The sequence below is a fragment of the Sceloporus occidentalis genome, unplaced genomic scaffold (genome assembly GCF_023333645.1).
Source record: "Sceloporus occidentalis isolate IW3139 unplaced genomic scaffold, rSceOcc1.0.p SCAF_1, whole genome shotgun sequence".
Classification (NCBI taxonomy): Eukaryota; Metazoa; Chordata; class Lepidosauria; order Squamata; family Phrynosomatidae; genus Sceloporus; species Sceloporus occidentalis.
The window spans coordinates 160,662,733-160,687,829 of NW_028316981.1; the positions used below are offsets into that span (position 1 = coordinate 160,662,733).

Genomic DNA, 25,097 nt, shown 5'->3' on the forward strand with positions numbered 1-25,097 from the left:
CACTCCATGCTAAACTCCACAAACTCCTTGTGGGTTGCTGGGAAAAAGGCAAACTGCCATCAGATCTCCGAGATGCAGTCATCATCACCCTGTACAAGAAAAAAGGAGCAAAATCGGATTGCTCGAACTACCGAGGTATAACACTGCTCTCCATTGCTGGAAAAATCCTCGCAAGGATACTGCTGAACAGATTAGTTCCTGCCATTGCAGAAGAACTTCTTCCTGAAAGCCAATGTGGCTTCAGAGCTAATAGGAGCACTACAGACATGGTATTTGCCCTCAGACAACTGCAAAAGAAATGTAGAGAGCAGAACAAAGGACTCTATGTAACATTTGTCGACCTCACCAAAGCCTTCGACACTGTGAGTAGAAAAGGTCTGTGGCAGATCCTGAAACGACTAGGATGCCCTCCCAAATTCCTCCAAATGATCATCCTGCTACATGAAGGCCAGCAAGGTCAAGTCAGATATGGCGATGCTCTCTCAGAGCCCTTTCTAATAACTAATGGTGTAAAACAAGGTTGTGTTCTTGCTCCAACTTTATTTACAATCTTCTTCAGCATGATGCTCCAAAGGGCTACGGCAGATCTCAAAGAAGAAGACGGCATTTATATACGCTACCATACTGATGGTAGCCTGTTTAACTTGAGCCGCCTGAGGGCCCGCACTAAGACTCTGAACTATCTAGTCCGTGAGCTGCTTTTTGCTGACGATACTGCCCTCGTTGCCCATATGGAAGCAGCTCTGCAGCGCCTCACATCTTGCTTTGCAACAGCTGCAGAGCTCTTTGGGCTGGAAGTCAGTCTGAAGAAAACGGAAATTCTCTACCAGCCAGCACCCCAGGAAGAACACTACCATCCCCACATCACTGTAGGCACTGTAGGCACCTACCTGGGAAGCATCATCTTCTCAGACGCCAAGATTGATAAAGAGATCGATCACAGACTGGCAAAGGCATATAGCGCATTCGGAAGGCTTCACAAAAGAGTCTGGAGTAACAAACACTTGAGGCGAAGTACAAAAATCAGTGTGTATAGAGCCATTGTACTGTCTATTCTCCTCTATGGATCTGAAACATGGGTCACCTATCACCAACACCTACGACTCCTTGAACGCTTTCATCAGCGCTGTTTACGCACAATTCTAAATATATACTGGACTGACTATGTGACAAATGTTGCTGTCCTCGAGCAAGCAGGGATCACCAGCATTGAGGCCATGCTATTGAGGATGCAGCTGTGCTGGGCAGGACATGTTTCTTGGATGAAGGACCATCGCCTCCCCAAAATAGTATTCTACGGTGAACTCGCCATGGGTCAGCGTAAGAGGGGCGCCTCAAAGAAGAGATACAAGGACTCCCTGAAACAACATCTCAGGCTTGGCCAGATAGATCACCAACAATGGTCCTCCCTGGCCTCGCATCGGGAGGCATGGAGACGCACTATCCATGACGCTGCAGCCTTCTTCGAAAGCTCACGCCGAACGAGCCTCAAAGAGAAACGACAACGCAGAAAGAACCGCAACCTGGAAACATCACCCAAGGAGACTTTCTGCTATGCTTTCTGCAACCGGACCTACGAATTGGCCTTTTTAGTCACCAACGTGCTTGTACAAAGCGCGGGATGAGTCCTTCCTGAATCTTCGTTCGCAAAGCAAAGCCAGAGAGAGAGAGACATTAATGTTAAGATGACTATATGAGAAAAAACTGGTTGAAATGAGTCTCGGTCAGATACTCATTCATGTAGAGATAAAGTGGTTGATCCTCTGACCTGTGAACTGTGGTGGTGAGTATTTGTCTTTCCAATCATGGAGTATAAATCTTTTTGCTGCAGGAAGGGCATATAGGATTCAACCGCATGGACCATCATTTAAATTCCAGGCTGCAAGAATCTAATTTAAATGAGACCAAGTACAGTATTTATAAATGTCCAAGATTTTTCTAATGCAAAAGCAATACAATGCAAAGCCCTGCAATCAGAAATTGACCTTTAATACATCCTGTTTGACAGGGGAAGGAGCTCCCTTAATTTCTGAGTGGCTGAGTGAACCATTAACTTCTCCAAATAAAGCAACTTGGCTTGCTAAATTGCCTATCAAGAACACCCTGTATTCCTGCCCCTCTAACAGTCGGCGTCTTTCCCAAAAAGCAGGAAATGCAACCAACCTCATAGAGATATATTGGATCAAGGGCAGTGAATCCACAGTCCTCCAAATGTTCTTGGCCATGTTGGCTGGGGCTGGGGAAATCTGGAATCCAATAAATTTCAAGTTCCCCACCTCTGCCATAGAGGCATAAGAACAGATTTAAAACTCAAGATCCACCCAGCCTAATATTCTGTTTCCAACAGTGGTCAGCCAGATGCTTCTGAGAAGCCCATAAGTGAGGATTCAATGCAATAGCCACTGAAGCCATGCCAGCTGCCGTCCAAGCGAGCAACTGGTATTCAGAGGTAAACAGTTTCTGAAAATGGAGGTTACATTTCACAAGAACTTGGAGAAATTACATTTTTGATTTATTCCTCTCATGGCCTATGAGAGACTCTGAGAGTTGTAATCCACAAAAGTAATTATTTCAAGCTCTTCATTTAGCAGAGACAGATGAGAGCCACTGATCGACTGAGTCCTTCATTAATTTGGCTAATCCCTCTTTTAAAGTCTTCCGCTTTCTCCACATCTTGCAGCAAGGGATTTTGAGCTCTATCATCTGTACTTTCTTTTGCTTGCCCAGCCTAAATCAACCAGAATGGATAACTTCCAAGTTCTAATATCTATAGGGAAAGGCTCTCACACATAAGCTATTAAAGATGCCAAAATGTACACTGTACCAATGTTTTGTGGATTTTTTTAAAAGTCATGCTCTTTAGTTTTCCTTGTATTAGACATGCAGAGAGATATAATCAGTCTATATAATAAATAAATAAATAAATAAATAAATAAATAAATAGGGATTGGGGGATCAGAAAGCTCAAAATGGCCTGGCCTGAGGGTGCTAATTTTCTTGTATTAGATAATGAGAGCTGTGCATTATACACAGACAAGGATAGAGAAGGGCTCTGCTTTTCCTCTGCCATCATTTGAGTGTACAACATCCAGGTGTTCATTTTTACCCATTGGTGCAAAAAGAGGAAGATCATGCCATGCTTCTCTTAGTGTGGAGAATGTCCTTGTTATCTTTGATTTCAGACTGGACATGAGAATATCCCATGCACACATTTATATTATTACCAATCTGAGTTAGGAGTTAACAGTGGGATTCTCTTGCCTGACTCTTTCCATTTCAGCTGAAAGGCAAAATGCACATGGGGAATCCCCCCAACTCCTGGGAGTGAAAGCTTGGCGATGGAGGGGGATGTCCCCCAGCCGCATACAGCCTGAATCCAAATGCTTTGTAGGCTGAGGGAGGCCAGTGAGCCAGAGCTTCCCTTCCCTTAATTTAAGTCAGGGATGGCAGGGGCATCACTAGGGGGTGCAAGAGGTGCAGACCACACTGGGTGACACTCCTGGGGGGGATGTCACCTGGTGCAATGGTGGGAAGGGTTTGCCTTCCAGATCTGGTGATTCTGCTGGCTGGGTGGGAAAGCCAGTCCCCTCCTTTTGCCACCCAGCTGTCAGAGTTGTGGACCCAGAAAAGGCTGTTGAAGCGAGGAGGGAAGCAAAGGGGGAGTATTAAAAAATGATGCGTACAGTGGTACCCCGGGTTACGAAAGTAATTCGTTCCGCCGCCGCTTTCGTAACCCGGAAACTTTCGCTAGCCGAAATGCCCTTAGGCGCTAATAGCGAAAGCCGCGATTTCGTGTGAAATCGCGCCGAAAAGCACCAAATTTTTTTTCGTAACCCGGAATAACCTTCGTAACCCGGAAACATTTAATTACATGGATTTTTTTCGTAACCCGGAAATTTCGTAAGGCGGCGCATTCGTATCCTGGGGTACCACTGTACTGGGTGTCAAATATACTCAGTAAGCCACTGAGAGGTGAACAACTGAAGTGGTTTTGAGGACTGCTTTTACTCTTTGTAGGCACCATGGCTTACCACCACAACAAAGATGTGCCCACTGATTCTGGTTCTCCCATTTTTCTTTTTTTAAAAGCATTGCAGGAAGACTTTGCAAGTTATCTTTTTAAAAATGAATTGCTATTCCTGAAGGCTACCACCACTACTACTACACCAAGAAAAGGGCTATCTGTGGACTCTGTAGGTCCCACAGGGAACTGCACTTTGTAGACTTGTGATTCAAACTGAAAGGTGCTTTGACAGTACATAATTATAGCACTGTGATTCCATTTTAATAGAATCATCTATGAAATCCTGGGACTGGCAGTTGCGGGGGAGAGGGAGGGCTTTAGAGTCCTCAGCTGGGGAGCTCCTTAGGTGTCCCTCTCCAAACTACAAATCCCAGGATTATATACAATACAGCCAAGGCAGTTTAAATGGAACTATGGTGTTATAATTGTGTAACATCAAAGGGCCCAAAGTGTCACATCTAGAATTTCTAATTTGATTCTTACCTCTATTATCAGTTTACTAGAAGGCCTTTGGTAAACCAGTTTCAACCTCAGTCTCCTTATCTCTAACATGGGGTAGAGTAATGCTGACTTACATTAGAGTCACACTGAAGGTCCTTCTGAAGACCTTTTGCTGACTCCGGTGGACCAGAAAATATCACTCCAATACAATCCACAGCACCAGCTGTCTTGCATCCCAGGCTGGGCACTATTTTGGCACCAGAAGTGGAAAATGTGACAAACCCCACTCCCCTCCTTTGGGTAGTAAAACCACAGTAATAATACATTTAAACATTCAGTTTGATGCCCTTTAATGACACCAACACCCCCCAAATGAGCTGCTTGAAGCAGCCACTTCACTCTGCTTAATAGTAGGGCTGGCCCAGTGTAACCAGACATCCTCCTTTTTCCAGACATGTCCTTAATTTCAACCTTCTGTCCAAAAAGAATCCCAAAATGTCATCCATTTTGAGCATCACTAAGAAGAATGCATTTATATTTATATTAGTGTTTTTAGCTTTTATTTGGTCATGTCTTACATTTTTCTTGAATCTCCTACGTTTTGCATTGCCTTATCCTCTTTTGCGGTTAAGACACCTGATCATCCTGGGCTGTGTTGTATGGACTGCAAATAAATACAGCATCCAGAGCATGCAAATCTGCTATACAAATGTTCAACATTAATATTTCTAAGACCTCCAAGATCAAAAGTTGTCTGTGTACATGAAGACCTCATTGCACAATACCTTTCCCATCACCAGGAAAGGAATATGTTGTTCCTTCCCTGCCACCTAAGAACACTTTCTAGGAAATGACTAAAAATCCAGTCCTATTCCCTGGTTTCCACCTGTTGTTTTAGAAGAGGAGGTGACAGATCAGGCCCCACCTATGTTCATGCAACACAATCCACCTACCACTGAGACTGCTCAAAAGCCCTGGTGAGAGCAAAAACACCCTTATTAAAAAGCCTGAATGCTGCATTTCTCCTCTACGATTAAAAATGATTGGGCTGAGAACCTGCTATTTTTAATTAGTGCTCAGCCTGACTTTGGAAAACCAGACCCTGACAAATACTTGGAATAAGCAGAGAATATCAACTCTCACACTGCATTACCCAGAAATTCAGAAGGTTTGAGGCCTGGAGGGTAGCTCTGAGTCCAGAGCTTCTTCTGGACAGCATCACGGTAAGGGGAAATCGTTTTTCTTAAATATTATATTATTATAATATTTAGTTTGTTCATTTGTTTGTTTTCATGACTTTCCAGCTATGTCTCAGGGAGATGAAAAATCCAGAGATGGTGCAGGTAAAGAGAGTGCTGGTTAAGAAACTGCAGTAGAAAGTCCCCGAATAAAACCATGGCTCTCTATGGCAAACTCCCTTAGTATAGTTTCTTGTGGTTTTTTTGGGCTGTGTGGCCATGTTCTACAAGAGCTTCTTCCTGATGTTTCGCCAGCATCTGTGGCTGGCTTCAGTGCCAGATGCTGGCAAAACGTCAGGAAGAAACTCTTCTAGAACATGGCCACACAGCCCAAAAAACCCACAAAAAACTATGGATGCCAGCCATGAAAACCTGAGACTTCCCTTAGTAATGTTGGCAAATTTCTGGTTGCATCTACACTGCAGAATTAATGTAATTTGACCCTGCCTTAACTGCCATGGCTCGATGCTATTGAATTCTGGGATGTGGAGTTGTGTGAGATATTTAACCTTCTCAATCAAAGTACTCTAGTGCCATGACAAACTACACATGCCATGACAGTTAAAACTGTGTCAAACTGCATTAATTCTGCAATATGACAGTAGCTTCTGACTCTTAGCTTCTCCTCTGCAAGGTGGATAATACTGGTCTACTTTTGCAGAGTTGCATAGCCTCTGACATGTCACAGAGGAAAACTGGGACACAAGGGACCAAGTAACATCAGAGTGTGGTCAAGACTACAAAAATTATTACTAAGAAAAGTCAAGCTAGGAGGGGCTACAGAAGTTTACATTTGCCTGAGCCTCCTGGAAAGGGCAAGATTCCACCTGCTCCTCTCTCCTGTTGAGTACAAACTACTTTTGCTCTTTGCAGCAAGTGAACTAAGCTGAGGACAAAGGGGAAAGTGGGAGGAGGAGAGAGAAACTGGGGCTTTTAAAAAGCAGCTGGAAAAGTGGGACAATAGAGGATTAATTGGGACTATCTCTGCCAAATCAGGGCAATTGGAGGATTATTGCAGCATCTGCTGAGACAGCTTGCACAGAAGTGATTTGAAATTCTCATGCAATTGATATAGCCAGGATCAGATCATGGTCTGAGCAGGGTGAGTGTTCCTAATACAACAACAATCTTTATTTACGGTCAATAGACCCGTCGAAGTATACAATAACTTAAAACATGTAAATGGAAATATTACATACTAGCTGTACCCAGCCACACGTTGCTGTGGCTCAGTCTGGTTAAATGGAAAAGAAAGAAAAGAGAAAGCGCACGTTTCTAAAATATTTAATTTCACAATGCTTGTGGATATACAGTGTGGTTTTTTTGTTGTTGTTAAATTGTCTGTGTAGATATAGAGATTGTCTGGTTTGCCGACTCTACAACATACAACATATAATTGTCCATGTGAGAAGCAATCCGTATCTAGATTTAAACCGTACAAGTCTAAAGATTAGCCTTGAGCTTTGTTGATGGTGATTGCAAATACCAATCGAATTGGGAATTGCAGTCTCTTAAATTGAAATGGCATATCTGTTGACATGTGTTGCTATTACATCCAACAGAGGGCACTGTTTTTCAAAAAACATATTTTACCTATCAGTGTGACATCTATATATGAAAACATATTAGGGATATAAAAACGTGTGTGTATTTGAATGGAACATTGTATCAAAATTTCAAAGCAATCGGTGAAGAACTTTCGGAGATTTAAGATTTTGAACAAACGAACATTTACATTTTTATTTATATAGATAACATAAAACTAATATGAAATAAAAAGTTCCATTAAAATGCAGAACATTAAAGTAAAATTAATTAATCTAATGAAACTTTTTATTTCATATTGATTTTATGTTATATGTAATATTTCAATTTATGTTTTAAGTTATTGTATGCTTTGATGGGTCCACTGACCATAAATATTGTTGTTGTTGTTGAGTGTTCCTAATCCAGAAAAGTAGGAGCCCATCTCCCTTGCTCAGACCATGAGCATATCTGTCCTCCCTCCAGTGCTTTCAGGTAACCCAGCCATCTGAGAAGCAAGAGACAGGGTGACCAGATGTACTAAGCACAAAGAGGACAAGGCACTGCAAAATGTAGAGCATTCAAGAAAAATGGAGGACATTACCAAATAAAAGCTAAAAATAAATTCATGCATCTTAGTCATGCTAAAAATAGAGGACAGTTTGGAATTCCTCCTGAACATAAGGTTGAAATGTGGGTCATGTCCTGGAAAAGGATGACACCTGGTCACCCTGGAAAGAGAGGACTATCCAAGTGAATTATTTAAATATACTGTAGGTCCAAATTTCTGCTCTAGCAATCCCATGGCAGCAAGGGCAGTGGGTGTAACAGCAGGATTTGTGTGTGAACAACCATCTGGCATTGTTTTGGAGTGCCTATGTAACAAGGGTATGCCAGGGCAGCTTCAGGGCCAGAATACCCCAGGCTGCTCTCAGAATACAGTCAGCCCTTCATATACACATATTTTTTTATATACAGATTCAAGCATCTATGGTTTGAAAATATTCAAAAAAAAGTATAAATTTCAAATATCAAACCTTGATTTTCCATTTTTTATAAGGGACACCACGGGGGATCTTGGAACCAAACCCCAGTGTATAACAAAGGTCCACTGTATTCTGGTTTGTACAGACACCGGCTGGCATCCAAAGCAACAGAGCTAGAACAGAATTTTTGATAAATGCATTTTCAAATTTTGATATCCTCTGAACTTCAGTATTTAAATTTGATGTCCAAATCAGATTTGTTTATAGTATTTTGTATTTATTTCCTTGGGCTTGTTGTTGCATATGCTTGAGAAATTTCAGTGGGTCCAAAATGCTGGAGCCAGGCTGCTGACCAGGGCTGGTTAGAGGGAACATGTAACTCCTTTGTTAGACAAACTTCACTGTTTTCTAGATGGAATGCAAAACACTGGTTAAGGCCTATAACACCAGTGGCTTGGGTGCAGGCTATCTGAAACAGAATGTTTCCCTATATGAGCCAGTTTAAGTTTTAAGTTCCTTATGGGAGGGCTTTCTCTGCTTCCCACCACTGCACGACCCCATTTAGTGAAGGACATGAGATGGCCTCCTTGGTGGCCGAGCCCAGGCTGTCTTATTGTTGTTGTTGTTCTTATTATTAAATTTATTTATATACCGCTTTTCCAAAACTGATCAAAGCGGTGCACAGCAAAGAATACAAAATACAATAATCAAAAATAACAACACGATATATACATAACATTAAAATGTGACAATAAAAATTCAATCGCAATTTAAAACCATAAAAACCATATCAAAGCCAGCTGAGTTGCTAATCAATGGTACAAGATACATATCAGGGGGGAAACCACACATATCAAGGCACATGGGGGAAAGCTTGACAGAAAAAGAAGGTCTTGAGTCTCTTTTTAAAGAGATCCAGGGAGGTAATGGAGTGGAGCTCATCGGGAAAGGTGTTCCAAATCTGTGGGGCTGAGATGGAAAAGGCCCTTTGCGAGGTTGATGCATATCTCGCAGTTGGCACCCTCAGCAAATTCTTCCCGGCTGACCTGAGTGTGCGGGGCGGATTATATGGGGAGAGGCAGTCCTCCAAGCAGTGTTGCCAATTTCATGACTTTCACACGAAAACGGTGACTTTTCAGAGCTTTCCGTGTGATTTTGGTGCCTGGCTCTATTTCAGTGCATTTTTGGTGACTTTGGCCCATTTCAGCTCCAGCCTGAGAGGGAGGGAGGCTGGCTGCAGAGCAAGCAACCCTTTGGAGTGTAACAGTTTTCAGCCAATCAGAGAGAGGACTGGAGAAAAAACTCTCTCTCTCTCTCTCTCTCTCTCTCTCTCTCTGCCTCTGAGAGCGAGGCTACAGAGCAAGAGCAAACAACCAACCCTGTTTGGAGGAATCACACCAACAGTTTTCAGCCAATCAGAGAGAGGACAGTGATTGCCCCCCCCCCCCGCCCTCAGGCATTCTCAGGCTCTCCCTTCCAGGGCAAAGCAAAGTGGCGGGGCGGGAGACAAGGAGGCAGGCAACCAGGCACAAAGTGTTGCCCAGGAGGAGTGAGGGATCTTGGCTGGCTTAATCCCAATTGCCTTGGATTTCCAAGTCAGAAATAAGTTTTAAGGCACACAAAGGCAATAGTTGATCATGGTATCATGGCTTGATGTTGTGGACTTCTGTGTGTGCCTGAGAGTGACATTTGAATTTCTGAATTCCTGAGCTTGGGCAGAGTGCCCCAAGCCTACCTCTCAGGGTCGTTGTTGTACTGTGAGGACCATTTGGGTCGACGGGAGGAGAATCTAGTGGAGGGGAAAAGTAGAAGAGTAGAGGAGATGTGAGAAAAAGAGGTGGAAAGGTGCTTCTGAGCATGGGCAGAGCACCTGGATAGAAAAATAGATGTTTATCTCAATCTTCCCTCCCTTCCATGGGCTGCCCTACTAGTTGTGTGATGTGAATGTGATGATGTCCCTGAGTGTGTGTGTGTGTGTGTGTGTGTGTGTGTGTGTGTGTTAGTGATTAGATATGCCTCTGAGCATGGGCAGAGCACCTGGTCAGTTGGCACCCCTGCTGCCCTGTCTTCCAAGAAGTTTGTTTTGTGGATCTCTTTTTCGTTCTCTTTTCCATTGCCATCCATACTGCAGAAATAATCCAGTTTGGCACTGCTTCTAACTGCAAGGCTCCCTGCAATGATGGGATTCTGGGCACAACAAACCACCAAGCCCAGAATTTCAAGCATGGAGCCCTGGCTGCCGGTAAAAGCAGTGCCTCAACATGTCACAACAAACTACAATTCCCAGGATTCCCTGGTTTGACAAGGGAATTGCCTCCACGCTTCCAGATCACAGCCCCAGAGAGAGTCTACAGGATATCAGTGTTGCCAGTTTAAGTCCACTTCTTCAGCTGCATTTGGATTTGATAATGATAATAATAATGGTGATGATGATAGAGAGAGAGATCTTGTAGCACCTTTGAGTCTCACTGAAAGAAAAGTTGGCAGCATGAGCTTTCCTAGACTTAAGCGTATCTCCTCAGATGCATGGGAATTGTAGTTCATTGTGGCACCAGAGCTCTTTCTCACAAAACTACACTTCCCAGGGTTCCCTAGCACTGAGCCAGGGCAGTTAAAGCGGTCTCAAACTGGATTATTTCTGCAGTATGGATTGGACCTTGAGCATTTTTAATAACTAAGGTCCAAAACACGCTGCAGAAATAATCCAGTTTGTGACCGCTTTTACTCTCCTGGCTCAGTGCTAGGGAATCCTGGGAATTGTAGTTTGTTGTGGCACCAGAGCTCTTTTTGATAAAGAAGGCTCAATGTCTCACAAAACTACACTTCCCAGGGTTCCTTAGCACTGAGCCAGGGCAGTTAAAGCAGTCTCAAACTGGATTATTTCTGCAGTGTGTCTTGGACCCAACTCAGGCTGCATCTTCACTCCAGACTCCAGAGACAATTCCCAGGATTCCATAGCACTGAGCCAGGGCACCTAAAGTGGTCTTGAACTGGATTATTTCTGCAGTGTGTCTTGGACCTAACTCAGGCTGCATCTTCCCTACAGAGACAATCCAGTTTCATACCGTTTTTACTGCCATGGCCTAGTGCTATGAAATCCTGGGAATTGTAGTTTGTTGTCACACCAGAGTTTGCTGAGAGAGAAGGTTAAACGTCTCTGAAAACTAGAATTCCCAGGATTCCCTAGCACTGAGCCAGGGCAATTAAAAGGGTGTCAAACTGGATTTATTTCTGAAGTGCGGTTGCAGCCGAACACGTTTCTATTTGGCACAAAGCTTCCTGAACCCCCTTCATGTCAAAATAAATATCTTAAAAGGACTGAAAGATTCCTTGTTTGGTTCAATGGTGATTTTGAGAGTTGAAATAAGTTCCAATTATTTGTATTCAATTATATTTACGTTTATTTGCAAAACATCCGCCATTTTAACATTATGGGAATTTTCTGGGAATTGTGACTGAATATTCCGTGTGATGTGGGGGGATTCAGTGTGTTTTGGACAAACATTTTGAGGAATTATCTTCGAGGCTTGTTGGCAACACTGCCTCCAAGTAACCTGGGCCCAAGCCATTTAGGGCTTTATAGGTAATTACCAACACCTTGTATTGTGCCCGGAAGCGAATGGGCAGCCAATGAGGATCTTGTAAGATGGGCGTTATATTATTATTAACCTTTATTTATAAAGCGCTGTAAATTTACACAGCGCTGTACATACAATCTTTTTAATTGGACGGTTCCCTGCCCTCAGGTTTACAATCTAAAAAGACACGACACAAAAGGAGAAGGGGGTGGTGCTGGGGAAGGGGATGAGGGCCAGCAGTTCTTCTCTACCTCCGAGGCCTGGATCAGGGGAGATGGACTGGAGGGAGGGCTTGGCTTCTTAATGGATGGTTAATCTTCTTCCAGGGAGGCCTGTTGGAGCTAGCCTGCCTCTCTAGTAGGATAATACATATAAAATGCATAGCAATATAGGAAATCATAGAATCATAGAATAGTAGAGTTGGAAGAGACCACAAGGGCCATCCAGTCCAACCCCCTGACATGCAGGAAATCCAAATCAAAGCATCCCTGACAGATGGCCATCCAGCCTCTGTTTGAAGACCTCTAAGGAAGGAAACTCCACCACACTCCGAGGGAGTGTGTTCCACTGTTGAACAGCCCTTACTATCAGGAAGTTCCTCCTGATGTTGAGGTGGAATCTCTTTTCCCTTCAAATATTTAAACAGGGCTGTCATATCACCTCTTAACCTTCTTTTCTCCAGGCTAAACATCCCCAGCTCCCTCAGTTGTTCCTCATAGGGCATGGTTTCCAGACCCTTCACCATTTAATTGCCCTCCTTTGGACACGCTCCAGTTTCTCAATGTCCTTTTTGAATTGTGGCGCCCAGAACTGGACACATATTCCAGGTGGGGGCTGACCAAATGATTCAAATAAAACAGACAACAAAAGAACATCAAATAGCAAGTGACAATTATGCAATGCCTGGGAAGGCTTCTCTGAACAGGATGGTCTTCAACTCCGTTTTGAAGCTGGTTAAAGAAGTGATGGCTCTTGCTCACGGGGAAGGTTTCAGGAGTGAGGGGCAGCGAGTGAAAAGGGGCAAATCCGAGATGGGGCAGAGAAATTCCTGGGCTGGGACAGCAGGCCTTGACTACCAGAATGGAGGGCCCTGGTGGGAATGTGAGGAGAAAGAAGGTCTGATAAGAAAGGAGGGGCCAGTCCATGGAGGGCTTTAAATGTCGACAGCAGGAGCTTATACTGAATGCGGAAAGGGAGGGGGAGCCAGTGAAGGGATGCCAACACAGGAGAGATGTGGTCAGAGCGGTGGGTGGAAGTGATAATGTGTGCAGCTGAATGCTGGACAGAGATTAAAGGATGGAGGTGAGAAAGAGGAAGCCCAGCCAGGAGGACGTTACAGTAATCAAGTTGTGAGACCACTAGGGCATGGACCAGGATCTTGGCAGTAGAGGCAGAGAGAAATGGTCGGATTTTGGCAATATTGTACAAAAAGAATCTACAAGCCTTGGCTGTGGTCTGGATCTGAGGGATACATGACAGAAGAATCAAAGATAAAACCAAGACTGCGGGCTTGCTGGACTGGTTGAATAGAAATGTTGTCCACAGAGACAGAAAAGGAGTGTTGAAGGGTGGGCTTAGGAGGAAAGACAAGAAGCTCCGTCTTGAACATGTTGTGCTTCAAACACCGATGGCATATCCACTGCGAGACAGCTGTGAGGCAAGACGAAACTTGCTGTTCAAGCCTTGGAGAAAGGTCAGGGGCAGAAAGATACAACTGGGTGTCATCGGCATACAGATGGTAGGAAAAACCAAAAGAGCTGATGAGTTTACCTAAGGACAGTGTGTAGAGAGAAAACAGAAGGGGACCCAGAACAGAGCCCTGGGGAACTCCAACAGATAAGGGAACAGAGGATGAAGTCTGACCACCTGCAACCACTGCAAAAGATCTTTCTGACAAATAAGATCTAAACCAGTCGAGAACAGAGTCTGAGAACCCAAGGTCAGAGAGTATGTCAACTAGAAGACAGTGATCAACGGTGTCAAAGGCTGCAGACAAATCAAGAAGGATGAGAACAGAGTAAAGGTCATTAGCCTTGGCCTGTAAAAGGTCATTTGAGATCATAGTGAGAGCTGTCTCTGTAGAATGCCTTGGGCGGAAACCAGACTGAAAAGGATAGAGGATGGAGTTGGCTTCAAGAAACTCAAAACAGCGAGAATAAACAACCCGTTCCAAAACTTTAGAAAGAAAGGGAAGAAGATAAATCGGACGATAGCTAGACAGAGAGGAGGGGTCAAGAGAAGGTTTTTTCAGAATTGGGGAAATGAGAGCATGTTTGAAGTCCGACGGGAAGGAGCCTGTAGAGAGAGAGAGAGACTGAAGATATGGAGAAGCGAGGGCAGAAAGGAGGGAGCTATAGAGATTAGAAGACGAATAGAAATTGGATCAAGAGAGCAAGTTGCAGGTTTGGAAGAGTTCAGAAGTGTAGAGAGTTCATCCAAAGAAGCAGGAGGAAACACAGAAAATTTTGTAGGCAAAGGCGAAAGAAGATTATGAGCAGAAGAAGAATCGAGGGAGACTATCTCAGAGCGAATAGTGGTGATCTTTGAAATGAAATAATTAGCAAAGTCATTAGGAGAGAATGATGAAGAGATAAGAGGAGAGGGAGGTTTAAGCAAAGTGTTGAAAGTGGAGAACAAACGCTGCGGGCACCTTTCATTGGCGGAGATCAGTGATTTGTAATAATTCTGTTTTGCCATAGACAGGGCGCGTGAAAAAGAAGAAAGAATAAACCAAGCTTGTTCCTCTCTCTTTTCTTTTTCTGTTGGCAGGCAAATACCTTTTTGTTTAGACAGGTCACTAGAGACCTCATTAGAAGCCAAGATGATAAATCTGAGACTGATGTACTTTGACCATATAATGAGAAGGCATGGATTATTGGAAAAGACAATAATGATAGGAAAGGTAGAGGGCAGAAGAAGGAGAGGAAGACCACATGCCAGATGACTCAATCAGGGGGAGATGGACATGGGATTGCAGGAACTAAGTAGAGAAGTGGAAGATAGGGGTTCTTGGGGGGTGTCTCATCCACAGAGTCACCGTGGGATGAGGTCGACTTGGGGACAGTTAACAACAATGGCTGTTAACTGGCTGATACAGCAGGGGTTTTTAAACAATGGTACATTACTTTCATCTTCTTGATTTGAGGCATCTCTACATGGATAATTTAAACCAGTTTCTCTCTGCCCACACCACAATCTGTCTTCATGACCCAGGGACAAAGCCTTGATTCAATTGCAGACTGCAACTGGAGAGCCATGTCTGCATTGAACCTGCCTTAAACTGGTTTAAAAAGACTTACCTTTTGTTCCAGATTTTCCTGGAAGATCTAGAGCATTCCAGTCACTCCTTCTGAGGTCACAACAAGGTGCCCAGCCATATAATAGAAGCTGGGCGCCTCATTTTCAACCTCAGAAGGAGCAACCCACACTAGTTTTTTGTGGGTTTTTTGGGCTATGTGGCCATGTTCTAGCAGAGTTTCTTCCGGACGTTTCACCAGCATCTGTGGCTGGCATCTTCAGAGACACTAGCACTGGAAATGCCAGGTGGCACTGCAGGATGCAGTTTAAACACTAGATTGCAAAAGTAACAGCTGCTTCAGAACCAGAATCCTCCAGGAGCAGCCCAGAGTATTCTAGCCAGTGTAGACCTGCCCTATGTTTTTATATTATTTTAAATTAGTAATGTTTTAATAAGATTATTTTTAAAAAAAAATTGGCACATTTCAATCTATTTTTAATTTAATGTTGTGAAGCAGCTTGGGTCCCATCTTGGGAACAAGACTGGGACATAAATAAATTGCATAAATGAAATATCACATCAAAACAACAGAGTCTTGTGATACTGTGTGGATTCTGGCCCACTTCATCCTTTGCCCAATAAAACGTGTTAGTTCTTAAAGTGCCACAAGACACTGTTTTTTAGCTGCAACAGATCCCCAACCCTGCCCATCAGACATTAACATGAGGATCTGGACTGAGGGACCAACTAAGCATTACACAGAGATCACCAATGCTTCAAACTGATGGAAATGGTTACATGCTGTTTCTACCCTGCTTCTCTGTTCTAAATCAACCCCTTCCTTAAGACACCTTTCTATACATTGTGGGGTTTTAATGCACATCATATATATGTAATATGTACTTATGTTCTAAAATAAGACCACAAAGATGGTTGAAGCCATTATTCAAGGCCAAAACATGGTCTGCAATGAGGACTATGGTATACCTTCTGACTGTCCTGATGTGGCATAGACAGTCCCAATTAATTCTGTGTCCTCTCACTTTTTCAGGCAAAAGTAAACTGTTGCAATCTCTCCTAGCTTATGTTTTTCTTCCTCGTTAATAACTTTTATCTAGATCACACTCTGATGTTACCCGGTCATATGACTCCCAACTTTAATCTGTGAAATGTTGGAGGGTATGGCATGGCACTCCTGAAAAATCACCTGAGGTATAAATCCTGAGAAAAATGGAGAGTGCAGTCAACAACTTATTGACTGATACTCCTTGTTATGCTAGAGAAGAGACAAGGTAGTGAAATTTTCACATTCTGTCTTGGCCCAGACAAAGCAGGCCTTGACTCTCTCAAAAGGTGTAGGTATTGTGTGCATGTGTGTCTGTCATCTTATGGCGACCTCATGAATTTAATAGGATTTTCTTAGGCAAGGAATACTCATGGGTAGTTTGGCCAGTTCCTTCCTCTGAAATATAGCTTATGGCACCTGGTCTTCATTGATGATCTCCCACCTAAGTACTAACCAGGGATGACTCCATTTAACTTCCAAGATCCAACAGGATCTGGTTCCTTTAGGATATTTAGCTGTTAGCTGAGACTTTATTTGTATGTATGTGTTCTCTACCAGCAGAAGCCTGCAGTTCTCCAGGGATACAACTAGAGCTTTTGAACATTACTTCTTAGATAATTTCCAGAATCTCCTAGCCAGCTTGTCGAAATGCCACCCAAGAAGTGAAATTTTCATACTCTGTTAAAAGGGTCCTCTTTTGCTTTGGGAACCACACCACTGATGAGTGCTGATGTTTTCTCGTAGGAATGCTATGGCTCAGGGCCAGTTTCTTTGCCTTGCAGGCCCCCATTTATGGACCAGAAGACATCACATTTCCGTCTGGCTGGAGCCTGGGTGGGCCTGATCTTCCTGCAGAGCGCCTGTCACTTTGTATTAGCTGATCCGCCAGACCTGCTTCCTCATGGAGCTGCATGGACCCTACCGGAAGACGCCACTCAGGAGCAGGGCTACTACTTGCAGCAGCTCTTTGGGCAGTATGGGGAGAATGGCACACTATCCTTTGAGGGCCTGACACGTCTCCTGCTGAGCCTGGGGCTGGGGAAGGTTCAAGTGGTGGAGATTGAGCATGAGGAGCTGGGCCATGGCCATGTCTCCCACCTGGACATCCTGGAGGTCCAAGAGAATAAGCACCTGCACTCCCACTCCGCCTTGGAGCACCTCAGCAAGACAGAGCACAGAACCAAGGCGCAAGCAGAGAATGTTAACCCTACCAGGTAATAATGTTTATTTGGGGAAAGGTTTTTTGGATGTGTCCACAGCAAAAGGAAGAAGGAAACGGTAGGGCCACTACATGGAGAAGATGACAAAATGCTAACAGGAGACTGAGAAAAGGCAGAATTACTCAACACCTTCTTTGCTTCAGTCTTCTCAGAAAAGGCAAAGGGTGGTCAACTTGAGGATAAAGGAGGATGGGACAGAACAGGGGAAATTCAGCACAGAATAAGTAAAGAGATAGTAGAGGAATACCTGGTTAATCTAAATAAATATAAGTCTCCAGGACCTGATGAACTACATTCAAGAGTATTAAAAGAGCTGGCAAATGTAATATTGGAGCCATTGGCAATAATATTTCAGAGCTCCTGGAGAACAGGAGAGGAAGTTAGTGAGGCACACTTCCATTGCTTCTTTACAGTAAATGTAAATAGGCTGTCTAGTTTGATCTTCCTTTGCAGGCCATATCTTGCAGGGCCTGTTCTGGCTTATTTGACTCACTTACCACCAGGCTAATATCTTGACAGAAGAATTGCTGATGTTGTTGACTGCTGCCAAGCTAGTTCATGTAGAGACGTCTCAAGTTCTGAGAACCTTTTTGGCTTACCAGCTTCTCAGTGCTGATAATTTGCAGTCATTTGGCTGCTGGCTCAATTATTTCTCCCCCCCCCAAAAAAAACAAGTTAGCTCCATTGACAATATACTTTTAAAATCAAAGCTCAAAATACTTTAGCACCTTGTCAAGTTAGATTTATATTATATTTGAAATAGATAGATAAGATTCAAAAGAGGAAGTGTAATCAATTAGGTTTCATACTGGTAGCTAACCTATACTGCTGTTTTTGTTTCTTTGAAATACACTGGAAATAGTGTGTTAGGACTGTAACTTTGGTCCAAAACGCACTGCAGAAATAATTAAGTTTGAGACTACTTTAACTGCCCCGGCTCATTGCTAGGGAATTCTGTAAACTGTAGTTTTGTGAGACATTTAGCCTTTTCTGTCAGAGAGCTTTGATGCCACAATAAACTACAGTTCCCATGATTTGCTAGCACTGAGCCAGGGCAGTTAAACCGGTGTCAGACTGGATTATTTCTGCAGTGTGTTTTGAACCTTAAGTGAATTATGAAACATAGCCATGTTAGTCTGGAATATCAGTATGCAAAGGGACCTGGTAGTACCTTCGAGATTAACGGTGCAAAATAAATTGTGGAATAAGCTTTTGTGGTCTACTTCCTCAGATGCATGCTACCACTTTTTTGTGCAGTTAGTCTCAAGGGTGCTACAAGATCCCTTTGCATTCTTAAGTAAATTATGCTCTTCTTCTTTAGCAATGATTGCTTTTTGCTTTCTGCAGGCCAGGAATCCCTCAACTGGGCTATGCTACCCTGATCCCACCTGTATCTCCTACACTCCATGGGAGATATGTCACTAAGCCAAGCTTTGGGCAAGCAGCAGAACAGTCTGGAAAGAACAAAGACACTTTCAAGCCTTCCCAAGGATATTCTGGACTAAATCTTTTGGAGAGTGTGATTGCATTAGATCACTCTGTCTACAATCACCTGCACGAGGATGTAAGTGTGAAACAAGTGAGGGGTTACTATTGCCCACAGTTAGGATTGTGTTTTTTTCTCCCATATGGCAGGAATCACATAGGGTGAATTAGACAGGAAGTGTGTGTCTAATTTCTATGAGACAAGCTGGGTTGCAGGAATTGCACCCTCTCTAACCCTAAAGGTCCAAGGACCAGCTTCTGTTTTTGAAAGGGCGCCTCTTATGTTGTAGTATTTGAACCATTGAGAGACCTAGCTTTGTTAGTCTGGAATATCAGTATGCAAAGCGATCTTGTAGCACCTTTAGCACCTTGGAGAATGTGTGCAAGAAGTTGTATCATAAGATTTTGTAGACTGTGTCTGCTTCCTAGTATTGCAAATTGCCCTGGTGAGTTTATTGTGCTGGTGGTGAGAGACTGTGGTCAGGCTATATATAGCTGCCATCAAATCTAGCCAGCATATCTAATGGGGAAGAATTCTGGGGGTTGCAGTCCAAAAGTATCTGGAGGTTTGCACAATTCCTACCTTCAATCTACTCTATCCTATTTCTGGATTATAGTATTTGGTTTTAGGGAGACATGGCTCTGTGAGATAGGCTAATGTTTGAGTTTGTTTTGTTTTTAATACCACTATTGCAAGCTAAAGTATATCTCTGGACTGTATACTGTCTCTTATTGCTTTCCTCAATCCCCTTGTTTTTACTGAAACTTCTGAATTCCATTCTCCTACCAAAACTGGTGACCTTTCCCCCTTATTTAAAATTTTCCTTGCTGCAGAGCTGCAAATGGGGGGAGCTTTGATCAAACCCTTCGATGGGTAATTTTTCTGGCAGTCAATTAAGCATCATTTGGAAGCGCAGCACAATTACTCCTTGTTGCAATAAACCCCTTTGGTGTTTTGTTTTCCCTTTATTTTGCTTTTGTCTCCAGTGCCTCAATGTATCTCAGCTGCTAGTCAACTTTGGGCTGAACTCCGTCTCCAAGATCACGCCAGAGCAGTTCACCCTGCTGTGCCCAGCTTTGCTCTATCAGATTGACAGCCGTGTTTGCATCCAACACTATGACGAAGTGGCCTTTGGCATGCCGGGCAGCAATCTCTGGGCTGGTAACTCATGCTGCCTTTCTCAACGTCTGACCCAGGAAGGGGTCTGAGTGCAAGCACTGCCCACCCCTAGCCCCATGAATCAGCTCAGAACCCTGTGCAGGGCTATGCACATTCCTTTTAGCTGACCTTGTAAACATGGGATCTGTAGACTTTGGCACCCAAAGATTTAGTTTTAACTTAGGGAGGGAAGAAAAGAAAAGCAAGTTGCTGGCATGTTATAATTATGAATAAAATCCTGAATGAAAACCTTAGAAATCAGAAGGGAGTTCAGTGTGATACCTACTTTTGCGCCCTGCAATTTTATGCATTTATTCTCCTGTTGGCTACAGACCTTGCCCCACAAATCTGTTGTTTTTCCTTCCCCTTCAGATTCCAATTCTTCCCTGCTTCATTTACCTTTTCCTCTTCTTATTTAGGAGTCCTAGATTCTTTGCAAACTCACATCTTGGGTCTGATCTGTCGTACACATTTGAAACACATAAAACAACATTCCATACAAATTTAAAACACATAAACATGTGTTTTTTGTTGTTTCATGTGTTTTAAATGTGTACGACAGATCAGACCCAAGATGTGAGTTTGCAAAGAATCTAGGACTCCTAGATCACTCTGAAACAATTTATCATGTGTATTCAATTTACATAATGTATTCAATTGCAGGAAAAATTACTGTGCTTGTTTTGAAAGAAAAGCATATAAGTACACATAAAACAACATGTGTACGTATATGCTTTCCCCTCAAAACAAGCACAATATTTTTTTCTGCAATGACACCCTAATTGAATACACTATGTAAATTGCTTCAAAATGCTCTCCAAAAACTTCAAGTTCCAGTTCCAGTGAACACTTATTCGGTGTTTCTTAAATGCTATGGAATGAAACAGAACCCCTCAATTTAACCAAAATTCCCATGTTGCCTCTTCTCCATACATATCCATAAAACCCAGTTTCTGGTCAAAATGTTCAAAGAAGACCTATTGCTAGTCAGGCTTACCAAATGTGTTGTACCCCTACTATTTCAGTGAGAGGAATTTACTGTAGGAATATTGGGCATTTGTGCTAAAAGGGGCTAGTACAATGCAAGCTTATGGCAGATAAAGGAGTAATTACTTTAATACTTTGCAGAAATACAACAGTTTGACCCTTTAACTTCCATGGCTCATTGCTATGGAATTCTGGGATTTATAGTTGGTTGTGGCAGCAGGGCTCTCTGACAGGGAAGGATAAATATCATATAAAACTACAAATCCTATAAGTCCATAGCATTGAACCATAGCAGTTAAAGCAGTGTCAAACTACATTATTTCTACAGTGTAGATATATCCCTAAGTGAGGCTAAAAACATTTTTATTGTCTCATAAAATCCATCAAGGGATCGAAAATAATATAATCAAAAAGAGTTAAATTATACTTGGCTACAAGACCCTGTAAAGTTCTCTCCCATGTTTCGTACAAGGTTAGCAACCATTACTGAGGTTGGAGGCCTGAAGGCGGAGGAAGTGACAACAGGTTGGGAGAAAGCAAAAAGGACTAAGTACCCAATAAACCATAGACAGTCCCTGGGGTTTTCCTTCTATCTGCTCATTGCCCCTCTCCCCTAGATTACCTGATACGTAGAATCATAGAGTTGGAAGGACCCCAAGGGCCATCTAATCCAGCCCTTAGCCACGAAGGAATATACAGTTAAAGTACTCTTGGGATATGTACTGATGCGTTTTGTACTTCCAGTAATTACATGTCAGAATTTATGGAAAGGAATGCTGTTGGACATGTGGTGTGGAAATGGGGGGGGAGGGAGGGAAGAGGAAACAAATATTGGGACCTCAAAGTATGATCCTGCTGACTGTTTTGAAGCTTCAGTTCCTAACTCTTGCCTTGTTCTCACTCTCTCATTTCCACCAGGCCTGGGCTGGGGATTTCTGGCTATCACCTTGACCAGTTTGCCCTCAGCACTGGCCATTGTCCTCGTCCCTCTGCTCAACCATGAGCTTTTCCACTTCCTCCTGGCTTTTCTGGTGGCATTGGCGGTGGGGACGCTGTGTGGAGACGCACTGCTGCATCTCTGGCCACACGTATGTAACCATCTCTCCCTCCCGCTTGGGGTACCATTTCCCAATGACTCTTCCACAGGGGAGACAACTACCAGTCATCTTTCTCTCTCTAACTGTGCAGTCTGTGTCAGTGCTCTGAGAACGTCAAATAAGGCCTTGGGGTTATTCACACTGTGAAAATAATCCAGGATGAATCTGGGTTAAATTTTCATTGATCACATGCATCCCAAATGCACTCGATTAAGTTGAGGGGGCTGCCAAAAAAACCCCACTTAATCCAGGATAATCAATATCGGGTTCCCCCCCCCCCAGTTTTTTAAAAAGATCCACATCATCAGTAGTGTGAATAACGGATGCAAATAGACCTGACTAGGCCCTGGGATAAAACACTGCGTACCAAAAAAGGGGTTCTGAAAGCATTTACATTGTTGGCTCTATCTTTATTCAAATGTTTGCATGTGTGAGCAACTGAACTTGCAGAGATGCACATAGATGTGGACTGATACGGTGTGAACAACAAACCCAGAATGCATGGGTAATATGATTTGCATTGTCGTGCTAAAAAACCCAATGTCTGAACAGCTCCCTTGAGTTTCCATTCCTCAGTTCCTGTGCATCACAATCGCCAAACTGTTAAATCTTGCCATTCAGTCTCACTCCAGTATGATGGCCATGTCCTATACATTCCCCCCCACCAAAAATCCAATTGTTCCATCTCATCTGTTCCCACATCAATTCTGTCCAAGAGAAGGTCTAAAAGACCCTGAAGGCAGCACATCTTATTTGATCTGAGAAGCTAAGCAGACTCAAGCTTGGTTAGTACTTGGAAGGATAACTCCTAGGGAATAGCAGGTGCTGTCAGTTAAGTTTTAGAGGAAGGAACTGGCAAAACTACTTCTGAGGATTCCTTGCCTAAGAAAATCATATGAAACTGATGGGATCACTAGAAGTCAACAGGCGACTTAAAGGCACATACAGGCACACCAATTCAAGAGTCCAGGATGATGGGAGTGTCTGCAAACTAATTACTCCTGTTTTGGGAGAGAGTGAGTCTTCTCTTGGCAAATCTTAGGAGTATATCGAGACAGGAGGCTGACATTGCCTTTGAGATATCTTTGCACCTTTCCTGTAAGCGTTTGTAATCATGATCAGAAGAGAAGCATTTATCAAGTGGATGAGCAGCATTTTTCTATACATTTTTTTTAAAAACCCAATTGAAGTGTCAACTGTTCTAAGCTTCATGCGTGAATGCCTTTAAGGGCCTCATTTTGCAGTGATAAGTGAGAAATGAAGAATCCACTTCCAAGTGGAAAGGAAGACACTTAGATCTACAGAGTGCATTTGTTTCCAGACTTAAGATGTGGAGGTTATCTCAGAATCTTCCGAAATAATAAAACCTGTGCATAAAATCTTTGTTAATGCTCTTGAACCATACAGAGGTTCTTTTATGCACGTCAGGGGTAACCAAAATAATGTTTAACATCAGGAGTGGACAGGCTCCAGAAGTCCCAGAGGCCAAATTTCAATTTCCTTCAGTCCACCAAATACCCCCAACATTTCACAGATGAAAACCAAGACACGTGGGGCCAAGTAACATCAGAGTGTAGTCATGATGGCCAAGGTTATTAATTAGTTATTAATGAGTAAGCTCATACAAACTAGGAGAGCTACAGTAACTTGCTTGTGCCTGAGTGTACTGGGAAGGGTAAGATTCCACCTCCTCCAGTCTTCACTCCTGAGTTAATTAAGTACAAACTACTTTTGCAATTTAAGCCCAATTTGCAGCAATCTAAGTAAATGGAGGAATAAGAAGAAGTGGAAGGAGGAGTAAGAAGAACAGGTTGCTCACCTGTAACTGTGTTTCTTCGAGTGGTCATCTGCGAATTCACACAAATGGGTTTATTCTGTGCCTGCGCAGCAATCCCCGGAAACTTCTAGAATCTCCAGGCAGAAAGCGATGTATCTTTCTGCAACTTTTTGGCGGTAGCCCCACCCACCCATATATAAGGCCCCTGGTGGCCCGCTCCTCTTCAGTTCCGAATGAGCCGCTAACAGCGCGGCAACAAGCGTTGTCAAATGAGCAGACACTGAGGGGATGGATGGGCAGGTTTGTGTGAATTCGCAGATGACCACTAGAAGAAACACAGTTACAGGTGAGCAACCTGTTCTTCTTCTTTGTGGTCTCTGCAAATCCCACAAATGGGTTTAGACTAGCGAGCTGTAGTCTGTGGAGGAGGGAGTGTCAATAACCAATAATCAAACAACCAATAAAGTATGTAAACCAAACAACTGTGTTATTTATTGACAGTGCAACAGGTTAATGCATGGCAGAGAGTAACACTGCCCTCCCAAAGGCTGCGTCATGTCTGGCCCTGGCGTCCAGCCTGTAATGTCTTATGAATGTCAATGGCTGGGACCAGACAGCAGCCTTACACACATCCTCAAGGGGAATCCCCGTCAAGAAAGCCGAGGATGCGGCTACCGCCCTAGTTGCATGGGCTCTAACACGACCTGGCAAGGGCTTTCTGGCCAGTTCGTAGCAAAGGCGGATGGTATTGGCCACCCATTTAGAGAACCTCTGCGGTGAAACCGGCAGCCCTTTTTTGGCTTCGGAGTAGCACACAAAAAGTCTCTCCGATCGCCTGGAAGCAGCAGCTCTGTCCAAATAGAACGCCAGTGCCCTCCAGACATCCAGGGCATGGATCTGGCGCTCAGAGTCCGTGGTCGGATTAGGAGCCAAAGTCGGCAAAACAATGTCCTGGTTAATGTGGAAAGCAGACACCACCTTGGGCAAAAAAGTAATGTCTGTGCGGAGCACCACCTTGTCCTTGTGAAAACGAAGGAAGGGTTGGTCCACCCTCAGGGCACACAGTTCACCAGCCCGACGGGCTGACGTGATAGCTACCAGGAAAGCCGTTTTCCAGGTCAGGAGTCTCAGGTCCGTGGTAGCTAAGGGCTCAAATGGCTTAGACACCAGCTGTGCGAGGACAGTGTTTAGACTCCACTGAGGTGAAGGGTCTGCGACAGGTGGATGCAGGTTCTTAAATCCCTTGAGGAACCTCTTTATGAGAGGATCCCCAAACA

The 25,097-nt window shown here is 43.5% G+C and overlaps 1 protein-coding gene across 1 annotated transcript in view; it reads left to right on the forward strand.

Annotated features, from left to right (window-relative positions):
* Positions 1–5,461: 5,461 nt before the first annotated feature.
* The window catches only part of SLC39A5 (solute carrier family 39 member 5), a 34,414-nt gene continuing 14,778 nt past the window's right edge, over positions 5,462–25,097 (forward strand). Inside the window, exons 1-5 of the mRNA XM_089508365.1 lie at positions 5,462–5,688; positions 16,878–17,309; positions 18,663–18,879; positions 19,788–19,962; positions 21,865–22,034. Coding sequence (XP_089364491.1) covers positions 16,888–17,309; positions 18,663–18,879; positions 19,788–19,962; positions 21,865–22,034 — 984 coding nt within the window. The 5' untranslated portion in view covers positions 5,462–5,688; positions 16,878–16,887. The remainder of the gene's footprint in view (positions 5,689–16,877; positions 17,310–18,662; positions 18,880–19,787; positions 19,963–21,864; positions 22,035–25,097) is intronic.